At 44.0% G+C, this 20,382-nt stretch overlaps 1 protein-coding gene across 2 annotated transcripts in view; it reads right to left on the minus strand.

Annotated features, from left to right (window-relative positions):
* FGGY (FGGY carbohydrate kinase domain containing) overlaps positions 1-20,382 on the minus strand; it is a 499,331-nt gene that overhangs the window by 169,596 nt on the left and 309,353 nt on the right. For both annotated transcript variants that reach the window (XM_023501686.2, XM_003767302.4), the window contains exon 8: positions 13,307-13,410. In XM_023501686.2, the coding sequence (XP_023357454.1) occupies positions 13,307-13,410 (104 nt within the window). The remainder of the gene's footprint in view (positions 1-13,306; positions 13,411-20,382) is intronic.

The following is a 20,382-nucleotide window of genomic DNA, read 5'->3' on the forward strand; positions in this document are numbered from 1 at the left end:
ACACAGCAACTCTGGAAGCATCCCACGATTATCCGTGCTTTGCAGATGAGGAACCGGAACCAGGGAACTGGCCGCCAAGTCACACGTCTAGCACGTGGTTCTGAGGGAGAATCTGCCCTCGGAACTTCCTGATTCCAGCCCAGAACTCCACAGGCTGCCACAAAAAGGGAGCTCCAGAGCAGAAGATGAACTGGTGGGACTGGGAGGCCACAAGCTGGGGGCTGCCTGTCCAAGAGCTCCAGAAGGGCTTCATCACCGAGAGTCCAGCTGGGGTGTCCGGCTGGGGTCGACCTGACCCCTAGGAGCGTAGAGGGCTCTGCCACGGGTCGGACATAAATAGTCCCTGGGCACCGGGGGCAGATTCTCTAATGAGCATGTTTAAGTATCTACTGGATGCCGGGCTAAGCCCACGGATTCAAAGAAAGGCCCAACTAATAACCCTACTTTCAAAGAGCTCCCAGCCTGAGGGGGAGAAAACGTGTGATCGGCTCTGTACAAACAAGACACGTCCTGTCTCGTTGTTTTTCTGTCTTGTCCAACTCTTTGCGAGCCCAATTAGGGTTTTCTTGGCAAAGACACTGTAGTGGTTTCCTATGTGCCTTCTCCAGCTCATTTTCCAGATGAGGAAACCGAGGCAAAGAAGGAGAAGTTTCTTGCCCAGGGTCACAGAGTTAGGGAAATAATAAGACAGGAAGTGTCTGGAGCCAGATTTGAATTCAGGAAGACGAGTTTTCCTGGCCCTCAATGCCCTACGACATCCCCTCGCTGCCCAATAAGCAGGAGAAACTGGGAGAAGCTTCAGGGGAAGGGCCCGACACTGAGGAGGATGAGGAGTCTCCCGGAGATGAGCTTTCGGCTAAGATTTAAAGCAGGGGCAAGGAGAGAGCGTTCCAGGCACAGAAAAGCGGCCAAGCCGGAGAGGGCCCAGATTGCCGGGAGGCCGGCATCAGGGGCTCACAGGGCACTTGGGAGCTGGGCTGGGGGGACAGAGTAAGAGGACTAGAAACGTAAGTGAAGACCCTTAGGAAAGGCTTTAAAAGCCAAAGAGGGGATTTCTATTTAATCCTAGAGCCACACATGTTTATTAAATAGGGATGTGGTAGTTTATGAGTTCAAATCCAGCCTTAGATGCTTCCTAGTTATGTGACCTTGAGCAAGCCAGTTAACCTTGTTTGCCTTGGTTTCCTCATCTGTAATATGGGCTGGAGAAGGAAATGAGCAACTACTTTAGCATCTCTGCCAAGAAAACCCCAAATGGGTCCCGTAGACTCTGACATGATTGAAAAAGCTTAAGGGCATCCCCAGATCTGCTCAGCAGGAATATCAATCAGGCAACCTAGTAGATGGCAGATGGATTGGGGTGGGTCTTGAGGCAGATCCCAGTCCAGGCTTGAACTACCCAGGGTCTGCCCTTGAGTGGGGGCTGGAACAGAGCCGGTCATTAGCACCCCCCTTCCCTATATTACAGATGAGGAAACTGAGGCCTAAAAGGGTTAAATCTGTTTCGCATCACGAGGCTAATTAGAAACAGAGACCCCAGAAGAGATAAGATATTCTTAATCCTGCGTTAACATGAACTAGAACATGCCATTCTCCAAACATTTCAGTGAATTAAGACTTGACAGTCTAACCGAGTCACGTAGAACTATTGAGCAAAGCGGCCTCTCCTCCAGAGCTGGCTCCCATCCAGGAACAAGATTTGTTTTTGCTCCGGGCAGAATCAGTGGTTCAAAAGAATACCTGAGAGCCAGACTCCATCACCTGACTCAGCTCTTGCCAAAGGCTTCTGGGAGCCTCTGGTCTCCTCATCTCCCGTCTCCTCCCCTTTGCCATCCATCCACAGGGGGAGGGGGCCGAAGGAGCCTTCTTTTTGCACTAGCGTGTCCCTCCCTTCCTCTACAATGTTCTCAGTCTCCTTTAGCCACTGTCTAAAATACAAACGTTTTAGATTTCTCTTCTTCCTTTCTCTGCCCTGTAGAGTGAAGCATTCTCCAGTCAGTCAGTACGGCAACATTTATTAAGCACCTACTGTATGCCAGATGCTATAAGCCAGGGATCCCTAGCTTCAAGAAACTTATAGTCTAATGGGGAAAGACAATGTGTGAAAATTCAGGAAGAGGAAGGCCTGAGAGGGGGGCCTGAGAGTGTGCAGCTGGGTAATTCTCTGATCCCATCCTCCCTATCTTCCCCTCTGGGTTTGGACACCCTGTCCTTACACGCCCAAAATGGGAGCCTGACAAAATCCTGCCCTTCCTTCAGGGAAGGGAAGGCTCCACTGCAATCTTGTCCAGGAAACCTTTCCTGATTCAGAAAAAGAACTCTCCTTCCTGCCATCAAAGGAGGCCAGATGCCTAACAAGGGCTGAGCTCGTAGTAGGAGCCTTTTGGGGGCTTCCTCCCTCCCTTTCTCCCACTTCCTTCTTCAAATTCGATTCTTTTCAACCTGCCCTGGGAGAGGGTCTACTCTGTGACAGACAGATCAGGGGACACTTTGCCCAACCCCATCTTTGGCCCATCCTAGCGGGCGCTCCTCATGCACGGCTCAATCTCCATGACACAGTTTAAAGCTTCGTGAGGGTAAAAAGGGAAAAACAGAAGCATCCCCTGTCCAGGTGGATGAATTCAGGACCTGGGGTTTCAAGGTACAGAGGAACTCCCAGGTGATGAATTCCCTCCACTGGTTCATCTTGCTACCTTCTTTGCTTTTTATCATCTTGGAGAGTTGTTCAGAGCCCTGGGAGGTTTAGGAGCTTATCGACCAGTATGTCAGAAGTGGGGACACGGATCCGGCTTTGGGGCTTCAATCCATTGTGCTCTTGTTCAGTCATTTTAGCATATCCCACCCTGTGTGTTCCTTGGCAGAGACACTGGAGTGGTTGGCCATTTCCTCCTCCAGCTCATTTAACCGATGAGGAAACTGAGGCAGGTGGGGTTAAATGACTTGCACAGGGTCACACCACCGGTACTGTTCTAAGGCCAGATTTGACTCAGACTTCCGGAGTCCAGGACTCATCACCACACCTCCTGTCTGCCCCCGACTTTCATTACAAAATTTTAACCCAACTATGGAAATGTAGATCACAAGGTACAGTCTGACAAAGTGCCTTCTGTTCACTGAAAAGTCACGGTTCTTTTCAAATTAATTGAACATGGGACGTAAAACTTAGGACACCAAAAGCAGTGACATGAGTGTGTGTGTGTGTGTGTGTGTGTGTGTGTGAGTGTGTGTGTGTGAGTGAGTGTATGATCTCTGGAAAGAACAGATATTTCCCTGCTTTTCCTTCATTCTTACAAACTGAATTTAAGTCCTGGGAAAGTTCCCTCCCAGGCAAAAGTCGTTGCTTCCTTTCCAAGAGCAGGTGGGAGGATTTGAACGACAGCTGTCAGGGTGGCCCTACGTCTCTCCCTCCATCCTCACCCCCCCCCCCATAACCCAGCCCCGAATCCTCTCATTTGGGGTTTGGATGTGGACAAGGAGCCTCCTGGCTCTCCTTCCCCCAAGGCCCGAGTCACCTCGCTATGTCTGACCACCAGAAGCCATGGGAGGAGGCTGGCCTCCTGGGAGTGAGCTGCCCTCCAGCCCCTTCTCCTAATGTCATGCTGCAAAGAATCACGGGCACTTTGATTAGAGAGGGGGTTTTCTGGGGGAGGATACAGGACAGGCTGAAGAAAATTCTCCCTGAGCTCCTTCGCCGACCAGAGGGCTGAACTTAGTCATGTGTCCTCTGTCCCACTGTTCCTCTGGTCCCTGCCAAGAGCCTTCACCACCTCTTCTTCCTGCTGAAAGGGCTGAATATAGACGGCTTGGTCTGGGACTCTTTATGAATTCTAATATACCCACGAAAAATATAATAATAATGATAATACATTAAAAATAAGAACACATGAAGGATGTATTCAGCATTGTGGGGAACTCTCTTTGTTAAGGTAGATTGCAACCCATCTCTGATTTAGTAAGATCATAAATTAGAAGGCTGGAAGGGTTCATATTGACTAACCTTTTTTCTACAGGAGGAGATTGAGTATCAAGGGTTATATGAGGCAGCCAGCGCCAGAGCTGGTCAGTATTTCAGGAGGAATTGGAACTTGGGTCTTATGAATTCCGAGTCTATCATTTATTGTCATTCTCACTTCTCGTTGGGGAAACTGAGCTCTGGATAATCTGACACACCCAATTGAAGTGCATAGACAGGAAGTGGGAGAAGTGGTTCAGACTGGCCCGTATTCCTTCACCTCCTATTTCTGTTCCTGAGTTTCTAGACTTCAAAGGTACATCCTATTCACTGTGGTACTTTCAGTTCCCTTTTGTATGTTGTCTTCTTTCATTAGAAAGTAAGGTCCACAAGGACAGTGGCTATCTTTAATTTTATTTATGTTTGTTATACCCTCACTTAGTGAATCAATAAACATTTAATAAGTACCTACTATGGATCAGACACTGCTAAGTGTTAGGGATGGCAAAAAAAGTCTAAAGATGACATCCATGAGCTCAAAGAACTAACAGTCTGAAAGAGACAATAACATGTCCAGTGTCTGATACATAGTAAGTACTTAATAAATATTTCCTCCCTCCCTCTCTTATTCCCTTCTTTCCTTCCTTTTTTCTCCTCCTTACCCTCCTCTTCTTATTCCTCCTCCTCCTTCTTTTTATTCTTTCCTCCCTTTTTCCCTTTCTCCTTTGCTTCCTTCCTTCCTTCCTTCCTCCCTCCTTCCCTTCTTTCCTTCCTCTCTTCCTTCCTTCCTTCCTTTTTCTCTTCCTTCCTTCCTCCCTTCCCTCTTCTTTCCCTTTCCTTTCTTTTCATTTCTTCCCTTTCTTCCTTCTTTCCTTCTTTCTTTCCTCCCTCTCTTTATCTCCTTATTCTTTTCTTCCTTTCTCCCTTCCTTCCTTCCTTCTCTCTTCTTTTTCTTTCCTCCTTTTTTTCCTTTCCTTTCCTTTACTCCCTTCCTCCATTTCTTTAATAAATGCTTGTTCCTCCCTCCCTCCTTCTCTCCTTCCTTCTTTTCCCTCCCTTCCTCCCTTTTTCCCTCCCTTCCTCCCTTCCTTCTTCTCTTCCTCCCTCCCTCCGTTCCTTCCTTCCTTCCTTCCTTCCTTGTTCCCTCCCTTCCTTCCTTCCTTCCTTCCTTCTTCCTTCCTTTCCTTCCTTCTTTCCTTCCTTCCTTCCTTCCTTCCTTCCTTCCTTCCTTCCTTCCTTCCTTCCTTCCTTCCTTCCTTCCTTCCTTCCTTCCTTCCTTCCTTCCTTCCTTGTCACTCTTGAGCCTATAATTCTACATTTCACCCATTATATTCCAGTGAATTCAGTTCTCAGAAATCCCGGCTTCCAGGCACTTCTCCCCCACCATGTGCATTCCCACTGGGGCAGCATTTACACAACAGCTGCATCTGCCGGTTTCAGAAAGTGGGTGCCAGGATGGAGCAGAGCCGTTCATCCTACTTGCCCCCCAGGAGCTGGCTCACCTCAGCCATGTGTCATCTTTGGATCCCAGTGGCTTTGTTTTCCATAAGATAAACACTTAGCTCTGCTTGCAGGGAGAGGAGAAACATCTCTTTTGTTAATTAAATCATCCTCCCGGATGATAAATGCACGGCTTACATTTGTATCTTCTAAAATATCAAAGGCTTGATTAGTAAGTCTTATGTTTTCAACTTCAGGCTATTTTTCCAGATTCCTGGAAATCACACAAGGCTAGGCCGGAAAGATCCTCCATATTTTCTGAGGCTTTGGGGGGAATTTAAAAAGAAACATCCTTGGGCCCTCATCGACCTTCCCCTTGGACCCTGGGCTGTGGCGACCTCCCAAACTGGGAACATCAGAAAAAGGGGGGAAACGGAGGGAGGAAAAAAAATGGAAAAGAAAAGGGAGTCGACAGCCAGTCCTACAGACCAGCCTGTGGGGACCTCCTCAGAAAAATCCGTGCCCCACTTTCACCCCTGTTCTGTGTTTCCTGAATTTCTCCTGACAGTTGGCAGCTCTGTTTGCCAAAACCACAACAAAGAGGGGCCTTGAGTTTCCCCAGAAAGCATTTTTCTCTGGCTCGCCTGTCTCTGATCGTCTCACAAAGGTGTTATTGTTGCTGGCTTGCTGGGGCCCTGAGCACCTGAGGGAGATCAAAGGCACGTTTTGATGCCAGTCTGACCACACAGTCTCTCACCGGCTGCATGAAATGAAAGCTGATGATTAATCTCCTGTGCCCCGAAGGCCCCTCCGCACAAAGGGGGAAATATATTTCTAGCAAAACATGACCATCATAAAGTTGCATTTTATGGCCCTAATTTAAAAAAAGGCAGAGTTCACTGTGGGCGACAGCGGCTGCTTTGGTGTCCCGCTAGGGGCCCCGCCGTCGCCTCACGTCCTTCGACTGGGGATGGTATAGACATGCACAGATAAAGAAATTGCAGGGAGAAGCGCTTCCCCGGCAGGCCACGCCAAGATGGTATGGGAGGGGGGGATCCCGAACAAAGCCATCCGAGGGCTCCTGGCGAAGACTGGGTTGCCTGTGATGCACTCATTGGCTTTGGGGGCCCTGATGGTCTGGGGGTCTGGGATTCTGTCTCAATATTGTGAATGAGTTCAGCTCTGAGGGATTGGGGATTCAAACCCAGAGACCACCTTGCTTTTGGCAAAGAGCATCTCTAGGTACCGTCGACATGAGGCTTTTCCCTCCTACCCCCAACCCTCATTAGCCAGACTCTCCTGAAATGAATTTGTGCCGTCACTTGGGTAGCAAGAGCTAGCACTGATAGGGAGTTTTAATATTTACAAAACACTTTACATGGGACTCATTTGATAATGTAAAAGGTGGAAGGGAAATGGGCCATGAGTTGCTCCATCACCACCAGAATAAATGACTAATATTTATATTAATTACATAAATAATAAATAATTATATAAATGTAATGGGCTGAGGTTTGAGTTGATGCACTGAGGTCCCAAGTAAGTGAGGCTAAATAGTAATTGGGCTATACTCTATTAATATACATGATTGGATAAAGAATGGTCCCCGCCCACTCTCTGTGCAAGTCCTGATGTGTTGTATAGGAAATGACAATTTTGGTGGGTGGAGGCAGAGAGAGACAGGAAGAGAAGCTGGGAGAGATTGGGCCTGGGTTCGATTCTCCTGGCTGCTGGTCGTGTGGCTGCTGGTCTAGCTAGCTTCTTGACTCAGCTGCACACATTGCTATCGCCCATTCTCTTCCAACTCCGATCTTTCTTCACTGAGAATAAAGACTGACGATTTTCCCCTAACCTGAATTCCTGACTCCGGCTGATTTTAAAATACACGATCTCCACATATAAATAACGAATAAATAGACTAATTCGGCCAGGTGGTGCTTCCATTCTGGCTCACTGGTCAGTTGTCCCCTTACAGTAATTTTTGTGCATCTATCATAACCTGCTGCTGTCCTCCTACTGTGTAGAACGTAAGCTTCCTGAGGGAAGAGACGGTTTGGTTTTGTCACCGTATCCCCAGCCCTGGCGAAGGGTTTGGCAGATAAGCGAGCCATCAAATGTCTACTATTTTCCATGTTATAAGCTAGAAAAGGCCTCATAGGCCATGTGGTCCGCTCCATCCCTCATTTACAGACAGGTAAACTGAGGCCCAGGGAAATGAAACGCTTTGCCCAAGGACAAACAAGTAAGTTTGTCATGAAGGTAAAGTCACGTTAAAATATTCCCACAAAGAGAAACTTTAACAAAGAAGGTCAACATGGGGGATTAGGAGAAGAGCCTTCTTTTTAAAAGTTTTAACCTCTCCATGTGGTTGGCCATCCCATGAATAACAATAATAACAAAGAAAATCAATATGTATATAGCATATAATATGTGTTAAGCACTATGCTAAGCATTATAAAATTATCTCAGTTGATCTTCACAATAACCAGTGAAGTAGGTGCTGTTATTATCTCCATTTTACACATGAGAAAACAGAGGCAAGCAGGGTTAAATGACTTGCCAGGGTTAGTTAGTACCAGATTTGAACACATCTTCCTGACCCAAGGCCCAGATCTCTATCCACTGTGGCTCCTCATTGCCTATGAGCATGATTTGATTGAAAAAACATATGAAAAAACAAAGTATTGATGAGGAAGATTTAAAGCTTCCTAATAGTCTGCTTACCCATGAAGGATCTATTTGAATAATTTGAAGAGGAAAGTGATAGGAGCGGCGCTCCAGAATTGGGAGAAATCTCAGAGGAAGCCCGGACTAATCCACTCAAGATGAAGAACCAGCAAGTCGTGACCTTTCCAAGATGGCACACGTAGTGAGCCCTAATGGCAGGATTAGACTCAGGCCCTCTGGCCCACTTCTATTTTTATGGGTCAACTCCAGGCAGAACAATCAGGAATCAGAAAGAGCAGTTTTCTGTAGTTAATAGGTTGGTTGTTTCAAGTTTAAGACTACCCTTTAAAAAGGGAAAGCACCCTTGGAGTCCCTCTGGAATGACCATGAACCTGAAATATAGACTATATAGGAAGGAGGAGGTGATGTGGATTCTGGTAAGAGGGAAAGTAAATACCAGAAACCTTAGACTGGAAGTGATAGGAATGGAGTCAGGAAGAAACAGCCAGGAATTCATCTTCTTCAATTTCTGGTCTGGGAGCAGCTGGTGACTTTCTGTCTGTCTATAGATGTCTCTCTGTTCTTTCTCTCACCCTCCTTTCTTTGTTTTTCTTTATTTCTTCCTTCTTTTTCTGTCTCTCTTCCTTCCTTCCGTCCTTCCTTCCTTCCTTCCCTCCCTCTCTCTCCATCTCTTCTTCCTTCCCTCCTTCTCTCTTTCTCTTCCTTGCTTCCTTTCTTTTTTCCAGGTTGAAAAGCTAAATTACCCCCTTTCTCAAGCTTTCTACTAGATGCCACTTCTTTCTCCAGTTCTTCCTGTCTGTCTCTTTGTATTTCTATCTTTCTGGACGTTTATTCTGTGTCTCTTCCTCCTCCTGTCCACCTCTTTCACAAGGTCCTATACAAAAGTGATCCAGTAGAAATCAAATTTAATCTCTGTGTATGTTTGTGGGTCCATGTCTTCAGAATTACCGTTAATAAACACATTCTCAATTTGCTGAAGTCATTTTTGATATATTTGCATTTTTTTACACTGAGCTGGAAATTTTGCTTAAAATTAATATACTGTCCAGTTCTCATGAAATCCCCTCCACTCCCTTCTCTTTGTAACAGATTGGTAAAATGTCTGTCTCCCTGAATGCTGTTCAGCCTAATATGGCACCATCAGCTGTGGCTAAAAGGTTCTGAGCATTGTTGGCTGGGAAGAAAATCCCACTGGAGAATGATTTTGAATAGACTAGGAAAGAGAGAACAGGGCACACTGGCCATAGTCACATTCTCCTGAGCCATGGAAACCAACAAAAGGTGGGGACAAGTTCACGTAAGGAGCATTAACTGGCTTTACTGCCATTTGTGAGGAAAGGATGACCCAGTCCCTTACTGCTTGAAATGTATATACAAGTGATAGAGATAAAAAGACCGAGTAGAGAAATGGCTTGGTTTCTCACTTGCCACCCTCCCAGATACCTAGAAGACATAGACTATAAACATAACGAGGCTCTTCTACCATCTTCATCAATGACTTCAGCTAATCAATCGATCAATGAAGGTTCATTGGAAAGAGTGTAGTTGTGGAGTCAGAGGAAATAGCTTAGAATGTTGCTTATGAGCTGCAGGTTCCTCATTTATGAGAGAGAGAGAGAGAGAGAGAGAGAGAGAGAGAGAGAGAGAGAGAGAATGAGAGGGGGAGAGAGAGAGAGACAGAGACAGATAGAGATGGAGAAATAGACAGATAGAGTGAGAGGAGCTTGCACTATGTAAGCTTGAAGATCGCTTCTGGCTTGAAATTTATGGTTCTATAGTTCATGTTGAGCTCACTAAGGGACATGCTGGACAAGCGACCGGGTCCAAGAATTCTAGAGATGAAAAGGAGTTTAGAGATGACTGAGCCTAACCTATTCTTTTTAGAGAAAGTCTATCCTGATCCTCAGTTACCAGTTCCCTCCCCATGGCTATGTTTCAGTTTTGTATATGTTCTAAACTTATTTTTCTGGGTACATATAAAAATGGGGAGAGAAATTGCCAACATATATATATATATATATACATACATACATATGTTGTGTGTGTGTATGTATGTGTGTGTGTATATGTATGTAAATCTCTTCCCTTAATTCCAATAGAATGCAGACTTCTTGAGAACAGAAATTATTTTTCTTTTCCTCTCCTATCCCCAGTATCTAGTAAGGCACCTGACATAGAGTACTTAGTGAACCTTTCTGAATGCTGTAAGCTTACACTGCTAATTGATGAACCCCTAGCTGGGATCAACATTTCCTGAGTAACTCTAATCATGCTCATTTCTCTTTTAATTCCATCCCTTCTCTGGGCTGTTTTACCACCTTACCAGCAACCTTGCCTCTTCCATTCAGGTACCTCCTTATTTTCCCCTCCTCTTTCCTTCCTTTTCCTTCCCCTTCCTCTTCCTGGGTCATATATATATATATATATATTCTTTTCTTTTTCTTCCTTCCTTCCTTCTTCCTTCCCTCCCTCCCTCCCTTCCTTCCTTTTTTACCATTACTCATACTGGATTTATGAATGGTTGAACAATCCAAATAGATGGGTGGATATTCCATCATCTTCACCCTGATAGCATCTAGCACAACTTTATATAGTGCTTTAAGGTTTGCGAAATACATTAGAAATGCTATCTATCTCATTTGATCCTCACAACAGCCTTGAGAGGTAGGTGGTATTAATATTGTATTTTACAGATGGGGCCATTGAGCAAGCAGTGGTTAAGCAACTTCCTAGAGTTACACAGCTAGTATCAGACTAGAAATGAATGCGGGTTTTCCAGGACTCAGTGCTCTATCTAGGGGGTCACTTTTCTTTATGACAACGATGGAAAATATGTCAAAATGTTCTTGGAAAATTCCTTAAATATGGTTCCTGGTCATGGAAGGTAGGGCATTGCATCAATATATATGAAAGCTTTCAAGGAGTTGGGAAATATTACCCATGTTTATTTAGAGACCTGCACATATTCATATTTTTATCCTCTCAGCAACCACATTAAGTAATTACAATTTATTAGCATTCATTCTACAACAGGAAAACTGAGCTTATATGAATCTAGAGCTGGCAAAGATGTCAGGAGGCATCTAATCCAATATCTTAACTAATGTTAAAAAGATTCCATGCCTTTCCTGAGATCATACCGGGATTTATGGGTCCATGGGATTCAAATCAAGATTCTCTGACAGCAGAGTTACTGGTCTTTCTATTGAATAACAGTATCTCCCCTTGGTCACGCCATCACTTGCTCTGGGTTATAAAGCACGGATTTTAACTGGAGTGACTGGAATTTCTGCCCTTTTATTACTGAAGGCTGAAGACATCTGTCATGGTGTCCACTCACTGAACCCCAATTTTCTCTCCCTCAAATGAAATGACCCCCATTCTTTCAACTGATTTTCACAAGATTCGATCTCACAATCTTGATCTCACTATTTCTCTAATGCTTTTAGAAAGACAAGAGAATTGGAGCCTGTTCCAGAAATCCTCCAAAACACTAAGAATCTATAATTTTTAGTTGAAGGAATATAATGTTTTAATCCTCTCTTCCTTTATGTGGGACACTGTGTAACCTACTTGAACTATGAATGATAAAGGCTTCCAATATTAAGATTATGGAAGAATCTTAATATTGCTGCCATTGTCAGGGTTAATGATCCTCCCTCTAAGCCAGAGGTTCTTGACCTCATTTATGTGTATTATGGACCCTTTTAACAATCTGGTGAAGTCCATAGACTTCTCAGAATAACACAAGCTGCACAGTGATTAAGCGTTTTGGACTTGGAATTGGGAAGTGCTGAGTTCAAATCCAGATTTGAGTATCATGTCAAATCACTTTTCCTCAATTATTTTCAGTCTCCCTGTCTGTAAAATAGGAATAATAATAGCATCTACTTCCCAGGGTTGTTGTAAGGATTAAATTATATAATATTTGGAAAACGCTTTTTAGAAATTTTATAATATATAAATATAAATCTTAGTAATTAAACAATTGAAGGAAATACTAAATTTCTGTTAGGAATTAATAAAAATAAAGACGCAGCCCACCCCCTACCCCCCCAATCTTAGTTCACCGGTCTTTAAAAATCCAGGTTAAGAACTCCTGCCCCAGACTGTAGCTTACTTCATTTCAGTGCCCAGCACTTCCTTGCTTTGCCTTCTGTTTCTTCCTCCCTCCCTCCTCCTCCTCCTCTCAGCTTTGCCTCCCCTCTCCCTCAACCCTTACCCCTTTGTCCTCATCTGGGGAAAATACAGGGAGTCGTTAGTCTCACTTTAACAGAGTAATGACTTTTAAATAAAAATACAGTGGAAATGGGTACTTATCAAAATGGAATGCTTTCAGACCCATGCATTTAAAGAAGATATAAATTTTAGGGCAGGCACTAAATTTTAACTGCAATCTGGGAGAAAGCCTTTTCAGTAATTCATAGAGAAAAATTAACAAAGCGAAAATTGCTTATCAGTGTTCTTTTGAAGTCCTGATAGAGAACATAATTCTACAGATCATTAGGCCCCGCTCTGAGGACCAGAGATTTATATTGATTGAGAGAATCCAGAAAGTGAGGCTCCCAGCCAAGGCAAACAGGGCTCCGCCGAAGGAGCTGTCCAGTAACACATTAGTGTCTTCTAGGTCAAGGGCAAGAGGGAAGGGGGCCGGCATCTGCAGATCCAATTTCATCCCTGTGCTCCCTGGTCATCACGATGTCACTGCAGACACTGACCTTGCTCCTTTGGACAGCTTCTTCCAGACAGAACCGAGGCTTTGTGACAGGATCTCACTGTCTCGGATGAGGGCATCAAGAACAGGCAGAGGAGGAGGAGACCTCCGGGCTCGGATCAAAGTCAGAGAAGGGAGGGAAGAAAGAGGGCAAGAAGAGGGGCCCAAAGGCCTTGTCCTGTGTGTATGTGTGTGTGTGAGAGAGAGAGGAAGAGAGATCTATCTATGCTATATCTATAGCATTAGTATCTCTCCACTAATTCTGTCTTTTTTCCCACCTTTTTTTTTTATTAAAAAGTTAATTTTTTAAAATGAGTGTAAGTAATAAGTAAACCAATTGATCCATAAAAGCAAGCAGGAATTGGGAGTGTTCTATCAAATAAAATATAACTAAGGATTTGGAATAAATAAGATAAAATCTCACTGGAGGGGGGAGAGAGAGAGAGAGAGAGAGAGAGAGAGAGAGAGAGAGAGCGCGCGCACACAATTGTGAGTTTTTGGTTCTCACTTACCCCCATGTGACAAGAAGATGTTCCACAGATCAGAGCCAGACGAGAGGTAAGTGGCTGTTTTTCACAGGGCAGGTTATACCCTTTCACATCTGCTCCAATCACTCCTGTGGAAAAACCAAAACAAAACAATCCTTCACCATATAGAAATGTATATATGCAATTATATGTATATATATTTTAAAACAGCAATACCTGAGCACCTGATATAGTCCTGATATAGAACAGGACACATACGCACACACATACAAACATGCACACACACACACACACACATCCAATACTCCTTTTAGAGAAGAAAAATACTGAGGACTTTCCATGTCAAGAACCCACTTCAGGTAAGAGGAAAATTGCTGCTTCAGGGTTACTTTGCTGAGGATTGCTTCCTATAGGGGGAGAGCAAACCAATCAATCAAAAAGCATGTATTAAGTATCTTTTAGGTGCTAGATGCTAGGAATAAAAAAGACAAAAACGAAATGTTTGCTGTTATCAAGGTTCCTCTTTTGTAGCAGGGAAAACACAATGTACATATTCATGTGGCGCAGTGAATAGAGCACTGGGTTTGAATCAGGAAGAGCTGATTTCAAATCCAATCTCGGATACTCATTAGTTGTGTGATCCTGAGAAAGGAGGAAGAAGGAAAAAAAAAAAAAAAAACAAGTCAAGGACTGAAGGAAGGAAGAAAATGAAGAAGTGTTTATTAAGCTCCAACTTTGTACCAGCTACTGTGCTAAGTGTTTTAAATATATTTCATTTAAATAATATTTAAATATATAAATATATTAAATAATATCTAAATATATTTCACAACAATGCTGGGATTAAGGTGTTATTACATACATTTGACACATGAGGAAACTGAGGCAGCCAGAATTTACAAGATCTGCTCAGGGTCACACAGATAGCAAATGGCCAAGTGTCCAATGCTGAAATGGGATTCAGGTTTTCCTGACTCCAGGACCAAAGTTCCTTAGATATAGTGTCAGAAGTTGTCACTTTCAGTGCAGCTTCTGCCCAGTAATACTTTGATAAAAGGGACGGAGCTGTCCCATCATTCTTTGGCCATCAGTTTTATTCTTCATTAAATGGGGTCATCTCTTTGAGTTCTGAAACCGTGGAAGTATTGAAAGGCTGTGGAATCAGGCCACGTTAGGCCTGAGGTCTCATCTTCATTGGACCTGCCCGGCCAGCAGAGATAATGACCTCGGCCTTGGGACCTGGCTCTGTCCCTGTGTGATTCCCTCCACCCAATTCTCCAGTTGGAAGAAGGAATTTATGAGTTGAAAAACTGAGAATGCTCAACTCTCTTAGTCATTTGGTATTTATTTAGCAAATAACCATTCCCTGGTTTATAGTTTGCAAATGGGAATAAAATGTCTCCCAAGGCCACGCCTCGGACTCAGAAGTGGAGACCAAAGGAATTAAGGCCAGAATGTCTTGCTCGGTAGTAGGGAACATTCGAGGAAGTTCTAGGGGAACATTCTATCTAAAAGAGATGGGAAAATTTTGAGAAAAAGAAGCCTCCCAGAATTTGTTCCTTCTAAGGAGGAAAGGGTAGCTGAGGATTTCCCAGAGCTCCGGGACGGTGTTGGTCACAGACCAACGCCATCCTGCAGAAACTACATCTAAGTAGACCAGCAAAGCAGCAATGACTCCTTGCTGAGGCCATGGTCCCAGGAGGGAACGCGTGTCCAGAGAAGGACTGAGTCCAGAGGGGAAGCAGCCGACATTAGCAGCCACAAAGCACCCAGAAGCATTCATAATTGCCTGGCTATTTGTGAGCCTGAGCCACACGGTCCTCACACAGTACAGGGTTTCTCAGACGCTGAAGTTGTGACATCGCTTTTCCAGATTTGTGGGGGAAATGACTGATTTCTGGCTTGATGATGATGAAGATGACAATGATGTCATTTGAAGAAACGTCTTTGCTTGAAAGCGATTGTGCCGCCTGTCTGACTATTAAAGAGAAATACATTGGTGGGAGCTCCCTGGCTACTCTTAGGGCACATTAACTCACAGAATTCCTTGAACCTACTTGTCCATTGGGGGAACCGAGCTTGGAAATAGAGAGGGGTCTGAAAGTGTTAAATTATGATCCTACATCTGAGGAGAAAGACTATTCCCAATCTAGGATCCAGGACGTCTTTGAGTGCCTTGAAACTGCATCACAAACTTCTATATGGGGTCTTTCTCAACCGGAGACATAAGCAAAAGATTGGTTAATAAAATATTCCATTCAGTTATAGAGATTACCACAAACCCCACACAGGGTTTCGATTTTTAAAGATTAGAATTGAACAAAAGAGATTCAACTCCAAGATTAGACAAAACCATTTTAACCAATCTTTGGTGAATCACAAGGTAGCTGAATGGTACAATGGTTAGAGTGCTAGATATCATATCAAAAAGATGGGTTCAGGTTCTGCCTGTGATACTTACTAGCTGCAACACTTGGTTTGGAGCATTTTCTTTGGCTTTTCCTTATGCTGAAATGTTCTCATTCTTCATTCCCGACTCCTTCAAATCCTAACCAAAATCCCTTATTCTACTGGAAACTGGAATCCCCATGGGATATGGGATTTTCTTTTATTCTTTTCTATTATAGGTGGAGGAGGTGAAGTTTCCCGTCTGGCCCAGGAGTATAGGATCGTAAACCCCTCTTAATTCTAATGCTTTTTCTCTGTTAATTATTTCTTATTTATTCTGCTATACAGTGTGTTCATTTATACTCCTTTCCTCGTTGTCCCATTAATCATGAACTCCTTCCAGGAAGGGACTGTCCTTTGTCTCTCTCTGTAATTTTTGTATTATTTTGTATTTCATATTATCTTTTGTATTCTCTTTGTATCTCAGGGGGCTTTGCATTGTGCCTGACAGGTTAGGATCTTAACAAATACTTATTGAATGACTCATCTGACTCGATTTTCACAACTGAAAAATGGAAACGATAATAGAACCCACCTCCCAGGATTGTTGTAAACATCAAAAGATATACTATTTGCACCACAGTTCCTGGCAAATAATAGGCACTTAATAAATGCTGGCTTCTTTAAGCTTTAAATCCTCAGATTATTGTTGACAAATATCAAAGTTCTTTGTGAATGTCAATATTAATAGTAACAATACTTGTTATTGTGAACATTCATTTGGAAAGGTGCAAGAAGTACTGGTTGACAGAGACACAAGTAAAATAATATTGTAAAACAGAGCTTAGGATGAAGGGGATAAAATTAGCAGTTTTTTTTCCTGTAAATATCCAAACAATAGCTCTATAAGGATTTTGCAGAAACTGCCAAGAACTGAAGATATAGTTAGAATGGAGGGTTTAGCCCCAGCCCAGATCACCCAGTATGATGTCACCCATATGGAAGACGCTAGTCACCCGGCACTCTTGGAGACTACATTAATTACAGATTTTTCCTGACCTAGGATGGGGTTGGAGACAGTTTTTTCTATTAGCCAAAGTGTAAGAAGTGGCTGTCTTTAAACTACCTGGCTGAGCATCCTTTGGGTTAGGGTTATGAGAGTGAAGGCTCTTGTGTTCAGAGTTGGTCATCCCATTGGGCATGGGGCAAGGGAGGGCCTGGGGGCTAGCCCCACAGGATATGGGATTTTCTTTTGTTCTTTTCCATTATAGGTACAGGGGGTGAAGTTTCCCCTTTGGCTCAGGAGTATAGGATCTTAAAATGTGGGAATTTATTCAGGTCTAGAAACAACTAGAAACTCCTAGAAACAGGAGTAAAATTTTGAGGAGAGAGACCAGAAGAAGCCGGCTTTGTTCTTGAAATAATGTGGATACTGTCATTTGGAATGGAGCTAAATTGTGAGCTTTATCTCCCTTTCCTCCCTGTAGGAAAGAGCTGGACTGTGTCCCCAAAGTATTGGGGAGAACATTTGAATGTTTCTTCATGCTGTAGCTTTGAAGTAAATATTTCTTTGTAAAAGCTAGCCCAGAGTTAAGTGGTTTCATGGAACTGAAGATGCTAGTCAGAGGGTCCCTTAAATGGGGGAGAACAATTGATCCTACTTTGTTGCAGGGGGGGAGTCTGGGGTCAATGATAGAGAAGAGAGATTCCCCCAAACCTCTTAGCAAACCGGAGAATGTTAAAGAAGGGGGGAGATGTAACAGTTCTGCTCCTCAGCCAGTGGGGCCGAAGGTCACTGTGTTTTACAGCAATAAAAACCCCAAACAATGTCTGCTCTCAGAAAGGCAGAACAAGGGGATATTGGGACAAAGCTGGAGAACAGGGGAACTTTTCTGCAGAAAGTGGCTCCTGAACCGAGCTTTGAAAAAAAGTCTGGGTGCCAGGAGGCAGAGGGGAGGAGGGATGGATGGCAGCAAGGGAAGAGGCCTTGGGAGGTGGGTCAGCAAATCAAAGGAAGTGGAGGAAGGGACGTCTGGCTGAACCTTGGGGAGTTTATGAAGGGGAAGCAAATCAGCGATGATGGGGAAGAGGATGGGTGAGCAGGGGAGTGACACAGTGAGAGCTGCCCGTCACTCCATGTGGGGAGCATGAGTTAGAGCAAGGGTGACTTGAAAGGGACAAATTAGGCATCTTTGTGACAAGAAAGGCCTGGGGAACAAGTCCCTGATCTAGGGAGGTGACTGTGTGGGTGGAGATTGGGTGAAGCCATTGTTGTTGTTCTTTCTTGGGAAGAAACCAAAGTCTTATTCCCCTGGTTTCCAAATATGGAAAACAATCATAGAATTCCCCCTTAGAGCTCTGAAGGACCATCAGTCCTGGACTTTGGCTCTGGAGTGTTCATGAATATTAAATGCATTGGATACTTCGGAGAGGCAGGTTTGGCTTGGGAAAGGGAGGCTTCAAATAGGGGTAAAATTCCTGTTTCTTCAGCGGGCTTTTGGATGTCACAAGAAGCGCCTCCTCCCTCCCCACCCCGACCCCCACTGCCCAAACCCCCCTGCTCAAATAGAAGATCTCTAAGTGCCAAGAGTTTTTGGCCTGAGAGACTAATCCAGCTCTTTCTTCCCAAATCCCTGTTGCTCATCAGAATGCTCCATCCCTTGAATCCCTGCCAAGTGGAATAGCACTGATGGCAGTAGAAGGACTGTTTTGTTCAGCACTGTCTGGGGATGCTTACCAGAGTGGCTTAGAACCAGTGCTGACGACACCAAGGTCATGGACCCGACTGCTTCTCTGTGCTGGCTCCAGGAAGTCCCCGACCTCCCCCTCCACATTGGCTCATTGTGCTAGAGTGGTTCCCCAAAGTTACACCAGTAGAACTGCTGACAAATAACATGGAAAGCTTTCAGTCAGGGGACCGTGTGTCTGTTTTTTCTTAAGAGAGACAGCTAGAACGTCACGGAACCTTGAGTCCATTCTATATTAATCAACAACCGATCAACAGGAACCTGCCATGTATAAGGCTCTATGTGAGATACTGAAGATACAGAGACAGAAATAAAACATATAAGGATTGATTGAAGTGGTGGACAAGAGAAGCCTATTCAGAAGGAGGCTGAGAGGAAGGTCTGACTTGGTCTCTTTGGTCCCTGGGAGAATGAGTAAAGATCACAAAGAGACAAATTTGGATTTGATATAAGAAAAATAGCAACTGAACAATGGGAGCTGTCCAAAAGATGAACCGGGTGGTTCTAGAGTTCTCCCTTCAGACAAAGGCTGGGTGCCGGGCCAGATCTACATTAGGGGGCATTCTTTTGGAGGCCCTGGTTCAGTAAAGCATTCGCTGAAGTCTTTTTTACTCTTAATTACGGTGATCCTGTGACCAGACCATTTATGTGTCAGATGTGGGACATTCACTTGCCAAAGTGACTTTAAGCTAAGGGATTTAGGGGGTGAGGGTGGGAGCTGAGCAGTGCTTGAAAACCTTCACCTAAATTACAGGTAAAGGGATTCCCTGATCAGTCGGGTGAGGTATTCATAAGCCACGAGCAGAGATTTTCCAGAGTCCTCTGAGGTGGGAACAACAATGAGTCAGAGATAATAGCAATAATCATTTGCGTTGAGTCTGACCACGTCTGAAGTTTTCTTGGCAAAGATACTGCAGTGGTTGGCCATTTCTTTTTCCAGCTCATTTTACAAATGAGGAAACTGAGGTAAACAGGGTGAAATGTTGCTCAGGGTCACACAGCTCTTAAATGTCTGAGGCCAAATTGAACTCATGAAGATGAGTCTTCCCCACTTCCCACTTGGTGCTCTGTGCATTATGGTACCTCCTGGTGCCATTACATGGGAGAGCAGTACTTGTTACCTCATTCAATCCTCAGAGGGATACCTATAATCTCACTTGATTGTCACAATCACTGTGTGAGGAAGGTATTGTTATCCTCATTTTTCAGATGAAGAAACTGAGACTTACACAGAGATTAAATGACTTGGCCAGGGTCACAAAGCTAATAATTATCAAAGGAGGAATTTAAACTCAGTGTTGTTAATCCGTGTCATGGACCTGCTGGACCAAGGACTAGAGCTGGTCCTTTTGGTTGCAGAGCCTGACGGTGCTGGATTATAGCTCACACATACAGAGGCTGTGACCAGGCCAGCAGAGTGCTTGCCCACAGCAACAGAATCAGTGACCCTGCAGGGAGCAGACTCAGTTGGATGGAACGGAAGCTGAATTTGGATTAAAAGGATTTGGGGGAAATTCTGCCCTTGCTAAGGCTTACTTCCCTGTGGGACCATAAGCCACAGACCATAAGCCTCTCCGCTTCTAAGTTTCCTCACATCTTTGTTTTTTTTTTTTTTTTTTTTTTAGTTCTTTTTTTTTTTTTAATTTAATAGCCTTTAATTTACAGGATATATACATGGGTAACTTTACAGCATTAACAATTGCCAAACCTCTTGTTCCAATTTTTCACCTCTTACCCCTCCACCCCCTCCCCTAAATGGCAGGATGACCAGTAGATGTTAAATATATTAAAATATAACTTAGATACACAATAAGTATACATGACCAAAACATTATTTTGCTGTACAAAAAGAATCAGACTCTGAATTATTGTACAATTAGCTTGTGAAGGAAATCAAAGATGCAGGTGTCCTCACATCTTTGAATGAATCTGTTGAACTAGATGATCTCACTTGATTTGTTTGAC

Source organism: Sarcophilus harrisii, chromosome 4 (genome assembly GCF_902635505.1).
Source record: "Sarcophilus harrisii chromosome 4, mSarHar1.11, whole genome shotgun sequence".
NCBI lineage: Eukaryota > Metazoa > Chordata > Mammalia > Dasyuromorphia > Dasyuridae > Sarcophilus > Sarcophilus harrisii.